This window comes from Chamaea fasciata, unplaced genomic scaffold (genome assembly GCF_029207755.1).
Source record: "Chamaea fasciata isolate MVZ Bird 193981 ecotype frontalis unplaced genomic scaffold, bChaFas1.0.hap1 SCAF_28, whole genome shotgun sequence".
NCBI classification, from domain to species: Eukaryota; Metazoa; Chordata; class Aves; order Passeriformes; family Sylviidae; genus Chamaea; species Chamaea fasciata.
The window spans coordinates 1,015,328-1,032,110 of record NW_027094113.1 but is presented as its reverse complement, the minus strand read 5'-3'; the positions used below and the strand labels follow the sequence as shown (position 1 = coordinate 1,032,110).

At 60.0% G+C, this 16,783-nt stretch overlaps 1 protein-coding gene across 1 annotated transcript in view; it reads right to left on the bottom strand.

Annotated features, from left to right (window-relative positions):
• UNC13A (unc-13 homolog A) overlaps nucleotides 1-13,908 on the bottom strand; it is a 37,622-nt gene extending 23,714 nt beyond the window's left edge. The window contains exons 1-12 of the mRNA XM_066205546.1: nucleotides 13,812-13,908; nucleotides 8,975-9,004; nucleotides 8,544-8,643; nucleotides 8,202-8,319; nucleotides 7,918-8,041; nucleotides 7,677-7,750; nucleotides 7,543-7,597; nucleotides 6,778-6,813; nucleotides 6,043-6,253; nucleotides 3,449-4,093; nucleotides 1,537-1,630; nucleotides 514-560 (exon numbers count right to left, since the gene is read on the bottom strand). Of these exons, the coding sequence (XP_066061643.1) occupies nucleotides 514-560; nucleotides 1,537-1,630; nucleotides 3,449-4,093; nucleotides 6,043-6,253; nucleotides 6,778-6,813; nucleotides 7,543-7,597; nucleotides 7,677-7,750; nucleotides 7,918-8,041; nucleotides 8,202-8,319; nucleotides 8,544-8,643; nucleotides 8,975-9,004; nucleotides 13,812-13,833 (1,556 nt within the window). The 5' untranslated portion in view covers nucleotides 13,834-13,908. The remainder of the gene's footprint in view (nucleotides 1-513; nucleotides 561-1,536; nucleotides 1,631-3,448; nucleotides 4,094-6,042; nucleotides 6,254-6,777; nucleotides 6,814-7,542; nucleotides 7,598-7,676; nucleotides 7,751-7,917; nucleotides 8,042-8,201; nucleotides 8,320-8,543; nucleotides 8,644-8,974; nucleotides 9,005-13,811) is intronic.
• Between the last annotated feature and the right edge of the window lie 2,875 nt (nucleotides 13,909-16,783).

Genomic DNA, 16,783 nt, shown 5'->3' with positions numbered 1-16,783 from the left:
AGGTGAGCCTCAAGTTCTGCTGCAAGGGAACCCAGGGCAAGAGTGGAAATTCACAGCCCTGTTGGAAAGAAATCCCTGGAGTGGTCTGGGGGTTCTCAGGCAACCTACCAGCTTTTGCCCAGGTCCATGGCAGGGCTGTCTGTGAGGGCAAGACAGGACGGAGACCTCTGGCCCGTCCAGGTGAGAGGCTCAGGATTCCCCATGACACCACTCCGTGAGGGAAGCAGGAGTTGCTGCCCCTCCTCATCCCCATCTCAGCTCACCTCCTCGCTCTCCCCCTCAGCAGCAGCTCTTGGGGTCACAGAGCAATGTCATGTCTGCTGGCTGCTCCAAAAGCACCTACCAGCCCCAAAATTCAGCTCCAAAAAACTTGCCTCCTTGCATGCCCACAGCTCAGCAACCCTTCCCCACACAAGCCCGCTGAGCTCATTAATCACAGCCTACTGAGGAGGGGGCTGAGATCCCGGGGGTCGGAGTGTACCCAGAGTGTACCCAGCTTCCCCTTGTACTCACCCGCCTTTGAACCACAGGGATTTCTCTCCATCACCTTCCCCGCGGGCCTGGAAAACAAAGGACAGAGTCAGGGCACAGCAGGAGCCACCAGCATGGGGACAGCCCCCCCAGGGCAGTGAATGCTCACAGCACTGGGAGAGAATGGAAGGATGAGCAGGGTGGGCAGAGAAAAGTGTGTTCCAAAACCAAGGGGGCTCTTCCCAGCAAAGAACTGGCACTGGGAATAAATATCTTCAGGAGGCTGATCTGGGTGAGCTTGTGGGTGGGCTTCAGCAGAGGGGCTGAGGCTGGCAAAGCAGGGGGGATGGCTACACTGTGCAAAAATTCAGGGCTTGGGGGAGTGAAGAAGCATCATAAAGGTACAGCAGGTCCTCTGAGACCCACAGCAATTGGAAAGAAGAGCAGGGAAAAGCCAGAGCACATGGAAGAGGGTGTGTGTGCAGGGACCATCCAGCAGTGCCACCTACCCCTGCAGGGAGGGGATGATTTTGAAGGAGAAGGCTGGAGAGAGACCATTACCCCTCCTTCATGGGCAGTCCCTGCGCAGACACACACACACACACAGGGAAGGCACACACATGGCTGAGAGGTTCCAGATGGACATGCTTACCTGCAGGCAGGCTACACCCCTTCCCTGCAGGAAGGGGAGACGCGGGTGCAAGGGCCATGGTGGTGGACAACTGAAAAGAGAAGCGGTGGGGAGGGGGATCGAGACCCCAGGGAGCGAATCCAGAGCCAAAACAAAAAGAAAAGATGGAGGATGGAGTCTAAAAACAAAACAAAATATTGTCAACTCAACAGAGGGGAGAGGGCGGGGGGGGCTCGCACCAGCACATGCATGCAGCACACATGGGGGTTCCTCAGCACTCCCGGCCCCTCCAGGGCATCCCACTTGGTGGGAATGGGGTTGTGGGCACCACTGTTGGCACCCCTAAGTCCATGGATATCCCTGGAAGCTGCCCAGGTGTGGAAAGGGGCAGTGCACCCAGCCCGGAGCCGTGGCAGTGGCCAGGGGGTCCTCACCTCCTGCAGCTGCATGCAGACCTTGTTGAAGGCTCTCAGCCAGTTGGCTTTGGCTCGTGCTTTGGGGTCCTGCACCTCCTCTTCTGCCGGCTCCCTGCAAGCAACACATCCCCTGTCACCTCCCAGCACAGCACCAGGGAGGGGGGAGCAGGCCCCACACCCCCAGCAGGTCTGAGGCTGTGATCTGGGGATCCTGATGTGCCTTGAGACAGTGTGGCCATGGCAAAACCACCTCTTGGTACCAGGAAGGACCTGAAAAGACAGCAGGTCCCCTGCAAAGGGGCAGCACAATCAGGGCAGAGCACTGGGGAGAAGCCAGAAGCTTCCCCACCCTCAGGAGATCCTGCCCTGGGCGCCCAAGTGTCACACAGGGGACAGTTGGTGACACAAGTGTGTGAATTAAACATCCTTTGTCCCCCATCACTATGTCCTCTGGCCACTTCCCACCACAGCTTCCTGTCGCCCTGATTTTTCAGCCTTCTGATGTTTTGCATTTTCTACTGGAGCTTTCTCACACTTGTAATACAAGCAAAGAATGATGTTTTGTAAATAATACATTCCTTTCCAGAGAGAAAGACAAATTGATAAACTTCTAAGTTGACCAGCAGAGTGAGAGAAGTGTTAATCTTGTCCCCCAATCCCTGATTAAACTCCAAAAACTACATAAATCAGAATCTCAAAATAAACTTCCTTCTTTTTTGCCCTAACACTGACTCTGTGAGGGAAAAGTGTCTGCCTGGACATGCTGGGTGTTGTGAGGTTTTTTCTCCTCTCCTATAAAATCAAGACATGGAGGAAAAGAAAAGAAATCCTCCAAACATACCAGCCTGCTGTGATGTGACACTGGAGAGAGGAACCCAGAAGCGCTCTGGGAAGAGGCCATGGGATGCTCAGGAGATGAACCTGCTCAGACCTCTGGGGAGCTTCGTCTGTGCTAACCTGGGATCCTCACTGCTAACCTGGGATCCTCAGCATTAACCTGTGGTTCCCAGCACTAATCCACAGTCCCCAGTGCTACTCTGGGGTCCCAAATGCTAATTTGGAGTCATCAGTGCTGATTTGAGGCCCTCAGCACTAATCTGGGGGTCCCAGCACAACCCACGGTCCCCAGCACTAATCCACAATCCCCAAATCCTAGCACCGGACCCCTAAGACCCCTCCCCCATGGGCACTGCAGGCAGGCATGACCTGAAGCCCTCGGGTTCCTGCCAGGTCTTGGGTCTAATTATCCAGTTTTTTTAAAAACAGCTCATTACACATTGGTTTAAATTAGATATTCCCCATTCCTGGTGTGTAATTTTAACTAAATAAAAGGCTGAAAAAGCCCACCACAGTTCACCTTTGCACAGAGGAGTGACCCTCACTGAAAATGGAAAAGGTCAATAATGATACTTGAATAATCTGTCCCTAAAATATGAATTATTCACATGCTGCACCAGGAACCTGACCACCAATTTATTCACTTGTACAGCACAGGAGGCCATGGATGAGCTTTTAGTAATCCTCTACTGACTTCTGTGAAGGAAGTCTCCTCTGGCCAAGCTCTACCCAGGGTGCTAAAAGCCTGTGCCAGAGGAGAGGAATCACAGCCCCAGGATCGCATTCCCCCAGCCCCATGTTTGTCCCAGGTTATAAACCTGCAGCCCTGTAGCCCCAGCAGGTTCATGAACACCTTGAGCCACGCTTAGCACAGAGGGTGGCTGGGCCCAGGCCGCGTGCCCAGGGTGCTGGCTCTTCCCTGGGTGGCACAAGGTGGGCTTCCCCCACCTCAATGGCTCAGGCACCTGGAGAAGCTCCAGACACAGCAGAAGGTCCCTGGTCCTGCGCCAAGCACCAGCACCTCCAGAGCATCCTCAGTGCCTCCAGGCACAGTGCCATCCCAGGGACACGACAGGTCAGTTCCCCCTCCTACCTCTCAGCTGGTTTTGAGGGCTCAGTCTCCGGAGCTGCCTCTTGTATGGGAACTTCCTCCTCTGCCTGCTGGGCCTGGAGAGCCTCAGGGGCTTCCTGAGGGGCAGAGGTGTCCTTCTCCTCCTTCCTCTCCTCTTTCCTCTCCTCTTTTCTCTCCTCCTTCCTTTCCTGCTGCTGAGGCTTTTGCTGTGGGACCAGCTGGGGTTGCTGCTGCTGCTGCTGTTGCTGCTGCTGTTGTTGCTGCTGCGGGACCTGTTGCTGCTGCTGCTGCTGCTGCTGTGGCAGGGGTTTCTGTGGTGGTGGGTATGTTTCATGCTCGGGGGGTTCATAGGTGTCCTGCTCCCGCAGTTCCTCCTCCTCCTCCTCTTCCAGCTCCTCTTCCTTGGGGTAGCCTTCCTCAGTCTCACTGTAATCCTCAATGAATTCTTCCTCCTCCTCCTCCAGGTAGAGATCATCATCATCCTCCTCCTCCCAGCGCGGCGAGTCCTTGCGGTAGCTGACGGAGCTGTGGCAGGAGTGGTAGGAGTCCCCGTCCCTCTCATCGAGCTCCGAGTCCCTCAGGCTCTCGTTCTCGAAGTCCTCGCTCAGCTGGGAGCTGCCCTGGCTCAGCTCGGCCGACGAGGCATAGCGGCTGCTCCCTGTGGGGCTGAGGGGTGAGGGGACACAAGGACAGGGCTCCCGTGGGTCCATGTCACCCCAGGCAGAGCCCTGGGGCCCTGCACCAGGGGCGGGAGGATGTGCAGCTCCCATCGGGAGCATTGGGCTCCTCATCCTGGGAGCCAAAGGCACAGAACCAGGAAACTGGAACCAGCCCCCCAAAGCAGGGGCACTCTGACCCCCCTGCCTGTGCCTGGGCTGAGAGTGGGGATGGGGGTGACAGAGTCTGGCTCCTAGGCTCACCCCAGCCAGGGGTGGGGGCAGCAGCACCCCCAGCCAGATCCTGCCTCCTGCTGCTGCCAGACAGCCTGTCCTGCCCCTGACACACAGATCTGTCACCCAACCTCCACCCTGACGTCCCAGTGCTCCCTGCAGCCCTCCCAGACACCCCCAGCCCAGGACACCCCCAACCCACTGACTCCTCTTAACACCATCCCTACCCGGGGATCCTCTCCCTGCTCTTGCTGCCAGGCTAGACTCCTTCCCCCACCCCGTCTGCCCCCCCAGCCCTTCCAGCCCCCTCCTCTCACAGCTGCCTGCACTGGGAGGCCCACGGGGGCCCTGTGCCCCAGGAGGCTGCCAGGGACAGGGCAGCTCCATGGCTCCGTGGGGACAGGCTGACAGAAGCAGACATGCAGACAGGACAGGGACATGCCGAGGAAGAGGCCGACACCACGTCTCCAGCACTGGCAGCCAGGGCTCAAGGGGTGCGTGAGGGGACAAAGACAAGGGGCTGGGCCAGGCAGAGCCCAGAGTGGCTGAGCCAGGCTGTGGGAAGCCAGGGGACACCGCAGGGAAGAGATGCTGGGGGTGGCTCAGGCTGGTCCCAGCTGGGAGGGGTACTGGCATCATCCAGGTACCTTGGGAAGTAGCACTTGGGGCGCAGAGATGCAGGAGACACAGCTCACACCTGGAAAGCCCACACCTCCCCATCCTGATCCCAGCCAGAGGTGGGAGAGGTGCTCTTGGCACACTGCAGGATCCCAAATCACTGCATGAAGCTTTTGCCCTGACAGGCACACCCTGGCAGGTGACCAAAACAGGGGGTGGCATTTGAATCCCCAAGGGCCCAGTCCCACACCCGCTGGCATGACAAGGAACAGACAGCAGTGCTCCCAGACAGTCGAAGTGCCAGCGAGCAGGACCAGGACGCTGGGATGTCACTCCATGAACTGGGGTGCAGCAGCAAGAGGCGCTGGAGGGACACCTGGAGCATCCCAATGCTGTCCCTGTACAAGGCCGATCCGGGGCGGGGAGGGTGGCACGAGGCCGCCCTTGCCAGGACTGGTGTTGGCCTCACCATGGCTGCAAGGACCGACCACAGCACTCTGCGACGGCACACGGCACACGGCACAGGTAGTGACCCACCTATCCGATAGGTCTAGGGACCGCCTGCTCTCAAGGGAAGGCTGGCGGCTGGTCCGCCTGCTCGACTCAGAACCGGACTCAGCGTCACTGCGTCCGTTTGCGGCAGAGTCTACGCTACCATAGCGTCTGCCGGGGAGGAGAGGAACATGGTCAGCGAGGTCCCACCACCACCCGCCACCCCCTGCTGCCATGGGGACACTGGCAGGGAGGCTCTGTCCACCTGGATGGGGCTGGCACTTTTGGCTGGGCTCTGCCACGTCTGCGTCCCCAGCCACCCCACACTCCACTGCCCAGCTCCCAGCAGGGACAGCCGGGGTGGGGGGCCCCAAACCCAGTGAGGACAGAGGGGGGCAGTGACCCAAAAGAGTTTGAAAACTTCCCAGTGAGAAGGAAAGGCTTGGATGGGGCCAGCACCACCCCGCTCTTCCTCACCTCAGCATCCTTCCCTCTGTCACCCACCGCACTGGGAGTGTCATCCCTGGTGTCACCCTGGGGACCTGCTGGCCTCTGTCACCTGCGGGGGAGGTTGAGAGAGCCGGTCCCAGGGTGAATTGGCTGTGGCCACACTACCTGATGGGAGCCTGGTCCGAGTAGTCCATCTCGTAGCTCTGCATGGAGTCAGTGTAGGAGTCGCGGGAGCTCTGCTGCTGGTGCCTCATGGGGTACTGGTGCACGGAGGCGTTGGGCTGGGACGTGGTGTAGTAGGGTGGGGGGATGCTGTTGCTGGTCTCGCTGCGGTAGTCACTGTCCCGGTCGTCCACGGTACTGTCGGGGTCATCGTCTGCAAGGGGCCACAGTGAGTGGGGTAGGGGATGGCCCAAATCTGCTCCCCACGCTGCACAGACCCTTTAGTGCCACCACTGTGTCCCCACCGCTGTGGGACCGTGCTGGGGAGGTGGGCCCAGGGCAGGATGAGGGGCAAGCTGACGTTCTCAGCACAGGAAGGGTTTGGGGGGGATGAGGGGAAGGTGGAATTTGGGACATACAGAAGGGGGAAGAGAATGGGGGCAGGGACCCTCCCTCTCTGCCACCAATGTTCCACCACAGAGGCAAAGCCCCAGCTGCTCAGTGCCACTGGGACACCCCAAGGGCACAGAGCCCCGTGTTGCCACGTACCCACCAGCCCACGGGGACAGCTCTGCCCAGGACAGGGCACTTCGTGACACTGTCCTCAACCAGTACAGAGTCATGGCACAAGACCACAGGCTAGACCCAAGCTCCAGGTCCTCTGAGCCCTGAGCCAGGCAAAGAGGGATGTGGTGGGAACCCCCAGGCTGGGAATAGAGGAGTGGGCAGGATACTTACTCTGCTGTTCTCCCCAGCCAAAATAATTCCAGTTGCCTACAAAGAAAGGGGCAGAGACAATAAAGATGGAGGCAGCTGGTTGGGAGGAACCAGGATCTTCCCAGAGGGCATACTGAGATGGGGACACTGCCCTGGGGACAGCATCCAGGATGGGGCACACTGGCATTGGGACGCTGCCTGGGCCTGAACATGACAACAGCAAACTGGACTGGAGACAGTGCCTGGGGTGGGCATGGTGTCACTGACTCAGGCTGGGGACAATGCTACGGCCAGGCATGGTGGCACTGACAGGGGACAGGACCTGGGGTTGGGCACAGGGGCACTGAATGATGCACACACCCCTGGGGTGGTTACAGAAGGGGGAACTGAGGCACGTATTGGGACAAACTGAGCTGTCACCCCAAATGCCTCTGCAGGCATCCAGCAGCCCCAACACCAGCCTGCTGCCCCTTGCCCTGGAGGAACTGTCGTCATCAGCTCCACTGCTCCCATGCCCTGCTCCCCTCCACCCACAGGAAGGCTCACCCACTGAGTGAGAGCTGGGAGACAGCAAAGAAACGCTGGCAAACACAGAAGGACAACAGGAATGGGGATGGGGAACAGGTACGGGGACCAGATATCGGGTGAAGTTGGGCCCCACTTGGGTTAGGGTCCAATGCCTCAAAGCAGATGTGGAGCCCACCCCTTAAAATTCCTCGGTGTGGTAGTGGGGAGAAAGGAGGGTGTGGGGGTCCCACACTGGGGCAGTGACAGGGGAGCACTTACAGCATTGTGAGCCATGCACAGGCAGAGGCTTTTCCTGCTCCTCCTGGAAGGCATACTGGGGAGAGAGGGGCTGGTGAGGGCTCCTGCTGGCAGCACTGCCCCTGCCCTCTCACCCCAGCTCTGGCTGCACTCACATCATCCTGGTCCCGCATTGCGTTGAGCTGCTCCAGTTTCTTGGCCCAGTACCTGGCCTCCTCCTCAGGGATATCTGCGAGGGCAAAGACCCCAGTTGGTGCACAGACCTCCCCCAAAACAGCCCTCAAGCTTCTGGGGCCACAGGATCAGACCCTCAGCCCCAGCTCCAAGGTTCATGAGCACCCCTGGGGCTGAGGGCAAGGAAAGACACAGCCTGGGCCTGGGGGCCGCGGCACCCACCCAGCGGCAGCTCAAAGCGGGTGTCAAGGAGGATGCGGTGGAAAGTCGGATCCTTGGTGCCTGAAATCTCGTTGTCGGTCATGATGACTTGGGAGTCGAGTGTGAGCCATTCCCCAGGGCCCTCCTGTCGGGTAGAAATTGGGTGAGGAGAGCTCCCAGACCCACCTTTCGTGGCTCCACAACCCCAGAGGGTTTGGCCCCAGGCAGGGTGGCCAAAGGACAGCTGGGGGTGGCACACGTCCCTTTGGGGTTCAGCAGGGAGATGCCTGTGCCTGCCTCCCTACCTCATTGGACTGCCTGATGGTCCGGAGGGGGATCCACACCGTGCCCACCATGGTGTCCCAGATGAGCCCCTTGTTCCACACCTCCACAGTCAGGCCCAAGTCCAGCCGATTGATCTCACTGGGGACAGTAAAGGTATCAGGTTACCCCCATGAAGTTAACCCCCCCCTCAGGTCCCAGCAGCCTCCTGGGACCACCCCAGCTTCTACCTGTCCTCCCGGGCCCAGGACTCAGGTGAGCCCCCCACATCTGGGGTCGGGGCACGGGGGACTCTCTGTGTTATTTATGGGGGCGAGGAGAAGCAGCAGGGATGGGGGAGCTCAGGGGACCCCCTGGACACTTACAACATGAAGTCCTGCTCCCAGGAGGGCAGGTTGCCCCTCACTGCTATGGTCGTGCTCTTGACATTTTGCACCTTCAGGGTCACATAGGTGTTAAACTTCTCTGTGGGAACAAGCAGAGGGTGAAGTGACCACCAGTATGTCCCCACTCCCTGACACCGCCCACTGCCACCCCCCCACACACTTCCCTCAGCACCCCAGTCCTAGAAGGGATCCTACACCTGCCAGGGCTAGTAGAATGTGAGCCCCCTGCTCCGTCCAGGGCACCCCCATTGGTGTGTGTGTCCCCAACTTGTCCCCAAATGATGCCTCCAGAGCTAAGGGTTCCCTTGACCCGTTTCCCCAGCCCCTCCTCTGACCCTGCCACATCCAGCCAGCCCAAGAGCCTCCCACCCTCTCCCCTCAGGTGGGCAGGCAGCTGGGGTCTCACTTACCTTGCGGCCCATCATACTTGGCCTTTTTAACTGCGGGGACAAAGGGAGGGAAGAAAATCAGGCTGAGACCCCGGGGAAAGGTTGGGGATCCCCACCAGGGTGTCAGGGGGGTGGGAGGACCCCAGTTCTGGTTGCCTCCCACACCTCCCCAGCTGCCAGATGGGAAAAGTGCTGGGATCCCCCATGCCAAGTGAGGGTGAGGGATCAGATATGAGGAGGAGGTGGGCATCAGAGGGGAGAAAAGGGTACCACAAAAAACCTGCTACTCTGGGACAGCTTGCAACCCCAAATGACCAGCCTTGCCCCGTTGAGGAAGTGTTACCCCCCCCAACCCCCACCCCACTCTTCTGATTTGGGATTTATTTGGAGAAACAGATGATGTTACCATCCATATCTAGAGGAAAACCTGTGATCTGGGGGACCCTGTTCCCCACTCGAGTCCCAGCTGGGTGGCACCAGCCCAGCAGGACCAGGGTTAAGGCTCTCCCAAACCACTGACCCAGATTTCCCACAGGAAACCTGGAGGGTCGGGGGCTTGCAACCCTCCCTGCCCAAAAACAGCCCCAGGGGTGGAGGAGATGCTCCCCCAAAATCCTGTAGAGCCCCAAAACATCCCCATAGCATCCCAGCCCCGTCTCCCCCGCGGGGGCACTGTGGGGCTGGTTCCCATCCTGCCCATCGGGGGGTGCAGGGAGCCCTCCGATCCTGCTCAGCTCCATGGAAACCCCCCCAATTCTGGCTGCCCCGCCACAGCTCTACCCAGTTGGGTGGGGGTCAGTCCCCGTCTTCTGGCTGCGGGGCGGGGGGGACAAACGGAGGTGAGCAGAGCCAGGTACCGACGGCTGCCAGCGTCGGGGGAGGTGGCGGGGCCCAGGGGTGTCCTCGGGGCTGACAGGAGGGGACCGGGCGGGGAGGGAATGACACAGCACCCGGAAAACGGTTAAATGACGCGGGTGCCAGCGGGTGCAGGACCAACGTGACCGAGGAGGGATGAAAATAGCCCTGGCGACATCAAAGGTAATTTGATCTCGGAGACGTGCCACTCGCCAGCCGCTTGTCACCCGCCACCAGCGCTGGAGGGGACGCGGGGCTGCCGCCAGCGCCACGTGCCTGGCAGGGCTGGGAGGAGGCCACGTGGCGCCTAAGGCTCGGGGAAACTGAGGCAGGGAAATCATCGCCTCGGAAAACAACTGGGGACCCTCTGACTCGGCTGCCTGCCCCGTGCCACCGAAAGGGTGACACGTTGGGTGGCTTTTGGCCCGAAGGAAGCTCGCCAGCTACGTCACTGGCAGCCATGTTCCCAAGGAATCACAGGGCTCCAGGAGCTGCAGCTTCACTCAGAGATAGGGAATTCACACGTGGGGGGTTGGCACTAGGCTCCGGGATCCCAAAGATCCTCGAGTGACATCAGGTTGGGAGCCTGGGGACTGTCTGCGGTGGCTGGCACCACTGTGTGTAATAATTATGTAAATTAAATGTAATGTATTTATACATTATATTATACATATTATAAATTGATATTATTCCGTTCTAATAGAGCGTTTGGTGCCAGAACCTGCCTGTGGCTGACAGGGATCCCCCTTCCCCCAGGCCCAGGGGCACCCACTACTCTTCACCAGCTGCTGCTTCCAAAAAGGAACGGGAGAGCAGAGGAAGGAAAAGCTCCAAAAATACCCAAGCTGACAGGAACAAACAATTACCCAGGGAACACGTGGTTTTCCTGGCTGTCATCTCCTGCCAGGGAGAAGTCCTGCCGTCACCATCTGCGGGATGTTCTGCCCTCCCACCCATCAAAGCTGGCACAGGGGTGGTGAGTCCTGGGGTGCCACCCTGGGGCTAAATTCAACCTGAGTCCCCAGGCAAGGAGCTGAGGACAAGTGTGACACTCATGACATCAGCAAGCTGGGATCTTCCCAGGCTGGAGTGATCTGGCTCCTCTCGGGGGATGTTGACCAGTTGGGGAAATTGAGGCAGGAGACAGCTGGCAGAGACTGGACTGGGAATGGCATGAAAACTGGGCTGGGCTGTTGGCATGCCCCAACAGGCCTGTCCATCTGTCCACTCCTCTGCCTGTCCACACATCCCTCTGTCCATCCAACCATGCTGTCTGTCCATTTACCCAGCTCTCCACCCACTCATCCCTCCGTCCATCCACCCATCCATCTGTCATCCATCTTGCTGTTCACCCATCCACCCACCCCTCTGTCCATCCACCCACGCCTCTATCCATTTTCCTGTCTCTCCATTCACCCATCCTTCTGTCTATCCATCCATTCACCTGCCTGTCCACCCACTCACCCCACCACCCACGGTATGTCCCTCTCCTGTGTGTCCACCCCTCTGTCCATCCATTTACCTGTCTCTCCATGCACTCCCCTATCTGTTCATCCACCCCACTCTCTGTCCGCTTACCAGTCTCTCCACACATCCATCCCTATGTCCACCCCCCCATAAATATCTGTCCATCCCTCTGTCCTTCATCCAACCCTCTGTCCAGCCCTCCATGCACCCCTCCATCCATCCTTCCATCTGTCTGTCCGTCCATCCACCCACCCCCGTCTGTCCTTCCATCCACCCCTCTGTCCGTCCTCTCCCTCCATCCCTCCAGCCCTCTGTCAGTCCATCCACCCACCCCTCAGCCTCCGTGATCACGTCTCCAATCCCCTTCATCCATCTGTCCCTCCGTCTCTCCATCTGTCTCTCCGGATGCTCGTCCGCCCGCCTGTCCATCTGTCTGTCTGCCTCCCGCCACTCCAGACACTCCCTCCTGTCCCCACTCACCCCACACTCCCAGGTCACCGCAGTGCCTGTCACGCAGGGACACCCCTGGCACAAAGCCCCCGGGGGCTGCACATGGCCGCAGCCCCCCAGGAGGGGCAGGGAAAGCCTGGGGGAGGCTCTGGGGTGGCACCCCCGCCCCCGGGACCCCCCAAAATAGCATGAGAAGCGTGACCAGCCAGTGGTGACGGGGCACTGGGGGAAGCCCAAACCCACTCAGAGCTGTTTCTCAGCAGCCACCCTCCGCGCCACCGAGGGTGTCACCACATGTGACAGTCCTTTAAGTGGGAGTAAAGAGGCACCCCCCCCACCAGAGGAGAGTACCCGAAATCTGGGGCTGGCTGGGGGGGGCACACGGGCACGCCAGCGGTGGCACTGCCACGAGAGAGGGGGCTGTGACAGCACCTAAAGGACAAGGACATGTCAGGGGGTGGAAGGGGGCACAGCCCCCATCCTGATGAACTCAGGCAGCCCTGGGAGAGCCCGCATTTTCCTCCAGATTTCACCTGGAGTGGGGGAATCCCAGACACTCTATGCCCCACCCTGTCCCAGCTGTCACTCTGCCACCTCCATCCTATGACCCCAAGACACACGAGTGCTACCCCGCCCCCATCAGGCTGTCATAGGGCCTTGAGAAAGGGGTAAAGGGGCTCCCTCCGGACTTCTGTCCCCCCCTTACTGAGCGTTCAATCCAGACTGACCAGCGAGGCTAAGGCCAAGCCTGCAGGACTCATCTGTGCACCGAGCTGGGCAGGGCTCAGTGTGCTGGGTGCAGACATCCCCTGTCTGTGCACTCCCCCCCAGTTCATCCCAGTATGGGGTGACCAGCACCAGGTCCCCTAACTGGGCATACACTAGCACCAGACCCCCCAAGCTGCCCTGACTCCCACCAGCATCATCATGCCCAGGTGGGGCAACACCTGCAGAGGCATGAGGGCAGCAGGAGGTGGAGCTGGGGCTCGGGCTGTAATTTGAGGGGGGTATTTAGGGGTTCACAGAGGGAAGTGGGGAGAATGTGGGATTTGGGGTGCATGGGGTCAGTTTGGGGGAGTGAGAATGCAGAGATACATAGATGGGGATGGATGATTTTTGGGAGTGGAGGGATTTTAGGGGTCGGGGGTGCTTGAGGGTGTAATTGTGGGATAGATGTGGGGTGTTGGGGGCACATATGGGGTGTTTTTGATGAGAGGGTATTTGGGAATGCAGAGGGCTGTGTCTGTAGGGTGGGGGTGCCTGAGGATAGGCGTGAGGGGTGGGGTCCTGGTAAAGGGGTATATGAGGAAAGATTCAGTGGTGGGGTGTATGGGCAGGGGTGTTTCGGGGTGAGCACGTGGAGGTCTGTGATTGAGGGGGGTGTGGGAAGAGACGCGGGGGGAGCAGGGTGGGAAGAAGGGGGCTCCGAAGGGGCGGGAAGCTGGAGAGGGATAGCCAGGAGCCGGCTGGGGTGGGCGGCGAGGGGGGAGACCCCTCTCCACGGCCGGGGAGGGCTACGGAGGGAGGCCGGGGGGGCTTTATAGGGCAGCCCCCTCCCACCCCGACAGTGGGAAGTTATGGGGGAAGCTGCCTCCCCACGGCGGTGTGAGGTTATGTGGGAAGCCCGGGAATTGTCACGCGGGGAGCCCCCATCCCACGGCAGCGAGGGAGCCGCGATGGGGGAGCCAGGGAGGGTTACGGGGCGAGTCCCGTCCCTCCCCTGCCCTCCCCATGGGGCGGGGGGAGGCGCGGAGGGAGCCCCGTCCCTCCCGGCGGGGTTTTGGGCTCAGGGTTCGGAGGGATGCCGGGGGGTTCCGGGGGGATCCCAGTGCGGGCAGGGCGCGCCCACACCCCCGTCCCTCCCCCACTCCCGGCTCCCGCGCCGCGCGCGCGCCCCCGCCGGTTCATTCATAAATCCACGCGCCGGGTGCTAGTGAATGGAGCCGTTCCCACGGAGCCCCCCTCGCCGCCCCCCTGCTGCCCACATCCCCTCTGCCCCGCCGGCCCCGCGCTCCCCCCTCTCCGCCCCGAGCAGAGGGGCAGCGGGGCGCGCCCCCCGCCCGGCCCGCGCCCGGTGCCCCGGTACCTCCGACGCAGAGCAGCGACATGGTGGCGGTGTGGGTGCCGGGGGGCGCGGGGGGCGCGGGGGGCCCTGGCCGCCGCCCGGCTCTAGCGCGCCGCCATCTTCCCTCAGCACCGCGGACAGCGCCTGACGTCACCCCCGCCCCCGCCCGCGCGGCGCCGCCCCCCGAGCCCCCCCGCCGCCGGCGCCGGGCGGGTCTGGGGTCCCGGCGGGGCCGAACGCACCGGGCCTCACACCCGCAGCCGCCGCGGGAGGGGCGGAGGGCCCTGCCCAAAGAGGGGGGGCTGTGCTGTCCCGGGGGTGGGGTCTGGCTGGCTCCTACAGCCGCGGGGGGGCTGTCGTGCCCTCCTTTCCCTGGGAGGGTGGGGTCGTCTGGCTTGTACAGCTGGTGTGTGAGGGGAGCCGTGTCCTCCCTGGACTGCCTTAAAGGAGGGGTGGTTTTGGCGTGCAGAATTTACCTCACCCCCTCCAGGCATGGCCCCCCTCCCAAGCCACGCTGTGCGTGTTCAGAGATGGGTCTGAGCAAGTGGGGGACGTTGTCACTGTCATCCCCCATTGTTGTCCTTTCTCTCCTCTCGGCCACCAAATGTGACATCCCAAAGAAAAGCTCAGATCTGGGCAGTGATCCCAGCTCAGTGGCTGCAGAAGCTGCCATGGTCCCAGACAGGGACCGGCACCTAGCTCCAGATGCTGACGCTCATGGAAGGGGTCCCACATGAGAGTAAAGCAGAGACCTCCACCTCTGTCACTGGGGACATGAGCTCAGACAGGGTTTCATCCTGTCCCCATCTGCCGCCTCTTGCCGTGGAGCCAGGTGATGGGCTCACACGCCCATCCTGCTGATCCTGTGGCGCAAGCAAAGGTGTCCTACGGGATCATTGCATCATTGCATCTTGCAGGGACCGGCAGAAAGTGGCATCAGGAGGATCAGGGGGAAAAAATATCCCAAGGGAAACTGAGGCACAGAACAGCAAGGGAAGACATGCACACGAGGGTACCTGTGTGAGTGAATGCACACTGGCCTGACCCTGCACACTGGTCCCTCATCACTAAATGAGTGGTCCCAAAAGAGCAGGGTCTGACCCTCCCAAAGCAGTTCCAGGCCTGGGGTGGGTCAGCACCTTGACAGCACAGTACTGGAGCCACTGGTGGCCAGAGATGTGGAAGCTGGACATCCATGTGTGCCCTCACACACCTGCACAACCCCTGTCCCCAACACATGTGCACGCAGAGCCCTGTGAGGTGGCAGTCCAGGCAGGGTAACCCAGTTCAGGCAGCAGGGAGGCCCATGAAGCAGAGCTGCAAACAGCCCCACTGCCATCTCCCTCCCTTCTCCCGGGATAAGGCCCTGGGGAATACTGCGGGGATGCCACAGGAACTGGTACGGTGGGCAGCAATGGGCAGATCTGGCTCAGCCCCGGCCTCTTCCCCACCACATCCATTCTCCTGGCTCTCTGCTTCCCAACAGCTCTCTGCTTCCCAACAGCCCTGCCCCAGGAATGGCAGAGGGGGCCCATGCCAGGGTGGGTGTCAGTACTGAGGCTATCTCCCTCCTGCCCCTCACTCTGGGGGGCTCTCACCCTCTTCTGCCCCCCATTGCCTGTCAAAGCACTTCCAGACTCACATGAAGTCTGAGTGATGCCCCTGGCGATGGACCAGGACTGTGTGGCACCCCAAGCTCTGGCAAATTGCATTTCCACAGCGCCCACCCTCACAACCACCATCCTAGCAGGAGGTTCGAGGTCCACCCAGCCACCCCCAGAGCCCTTCCCCACAGCCAGAGATGTGCCAGAGGCTCTTCTCAACCCCACCAAGGCCTCTCAATGTATTTTTGGGTGCTGCCTCATGGCATGTCCTCCCTGCTCCTGCCACTGCCACAGCCCTGGGGCAGCAGAGCTGCCTCTAGCAGGACGTGTCTGCTCCACTCACCATCAGTGCATCGCCCGCATGTGCTGGCACACACGTGACACAGACACACACACTTATATCACACACGCACTTGTGTCACACACGCACTTGTGTCACACACGCTTGCCTGTTTGTGCACACGCATCAGCGCGCACACACACACACGCTCACATTGTCACACACACCACTCTTAAGCCACTTTTTCCAAGCCAAACAGGAATTCTGGAAGATTCCAAACAGGAAGATTTTCCTCATTTAGCTCAATCTGTCTGACCTCCCCCCCCACTGCATGCACTGCTGCCCAGTGCCACCCTCCTGCCTTGGTACCCAGCTCTCAGCTGCAAACACGGCTCAACTTTGGGTTTATTTTCTGCCCCAAACCCTTGTTTGGATGAAAAAAGTCTCATTGAAAAGGAAAGTATTCATGAGAAGCTCCAGAGTTCTTTTCCCAAGAAAAGGCCTGGCTTTTGATCAAAAATAAGGATTTAAAAAAGGATATTTAGAAGAAAAAAAAAAAAAAAAAAAAGTAAATCAGGAAGTAATCTCCATGCCTTGAAATTAATTACTTCCAGGAGCTCAATTCCTGCAACCTGCCCCTCGTGCTTCTTCCCTTCCCACACAGTCATCTCACCCATCCCAAAATCCTTTGGCACTGTGTCTGTGGTGGTGCCCAACCCCCCCGGGCCCCAGGCAGCAGGATGGCTCCATCCCCAGAAGCTTCCTGTCTGAATATCCCCAAATGTCATCAAATCTCCAGCTCGGCATAAACTCAGCTTCTCCTGTGACTCCTGGGCCTTAAAAGGCAAAAAGAAACCCCAAACCTCCTCAAAAACTTTCTCAGTCCCTGCAGCAAAACCCTGGGATTGGAAAGTCTGCAAGCAGCAGGCAGGAGGGCCGGGGGCACAGGGGGAACAGAGGGCATAGGGCGAACAGGGGGCATACGGGGGGAACAGGAGGCATAGGGGGAAGGCAGGGCACTCAGCAGGGACCAGTTTTTCCCAGTAGGCAGCACTGGGAAGGATCTGATTGTCCCTGAGAATGACAAAGCCAGAGCCGGCTGTTCAGCC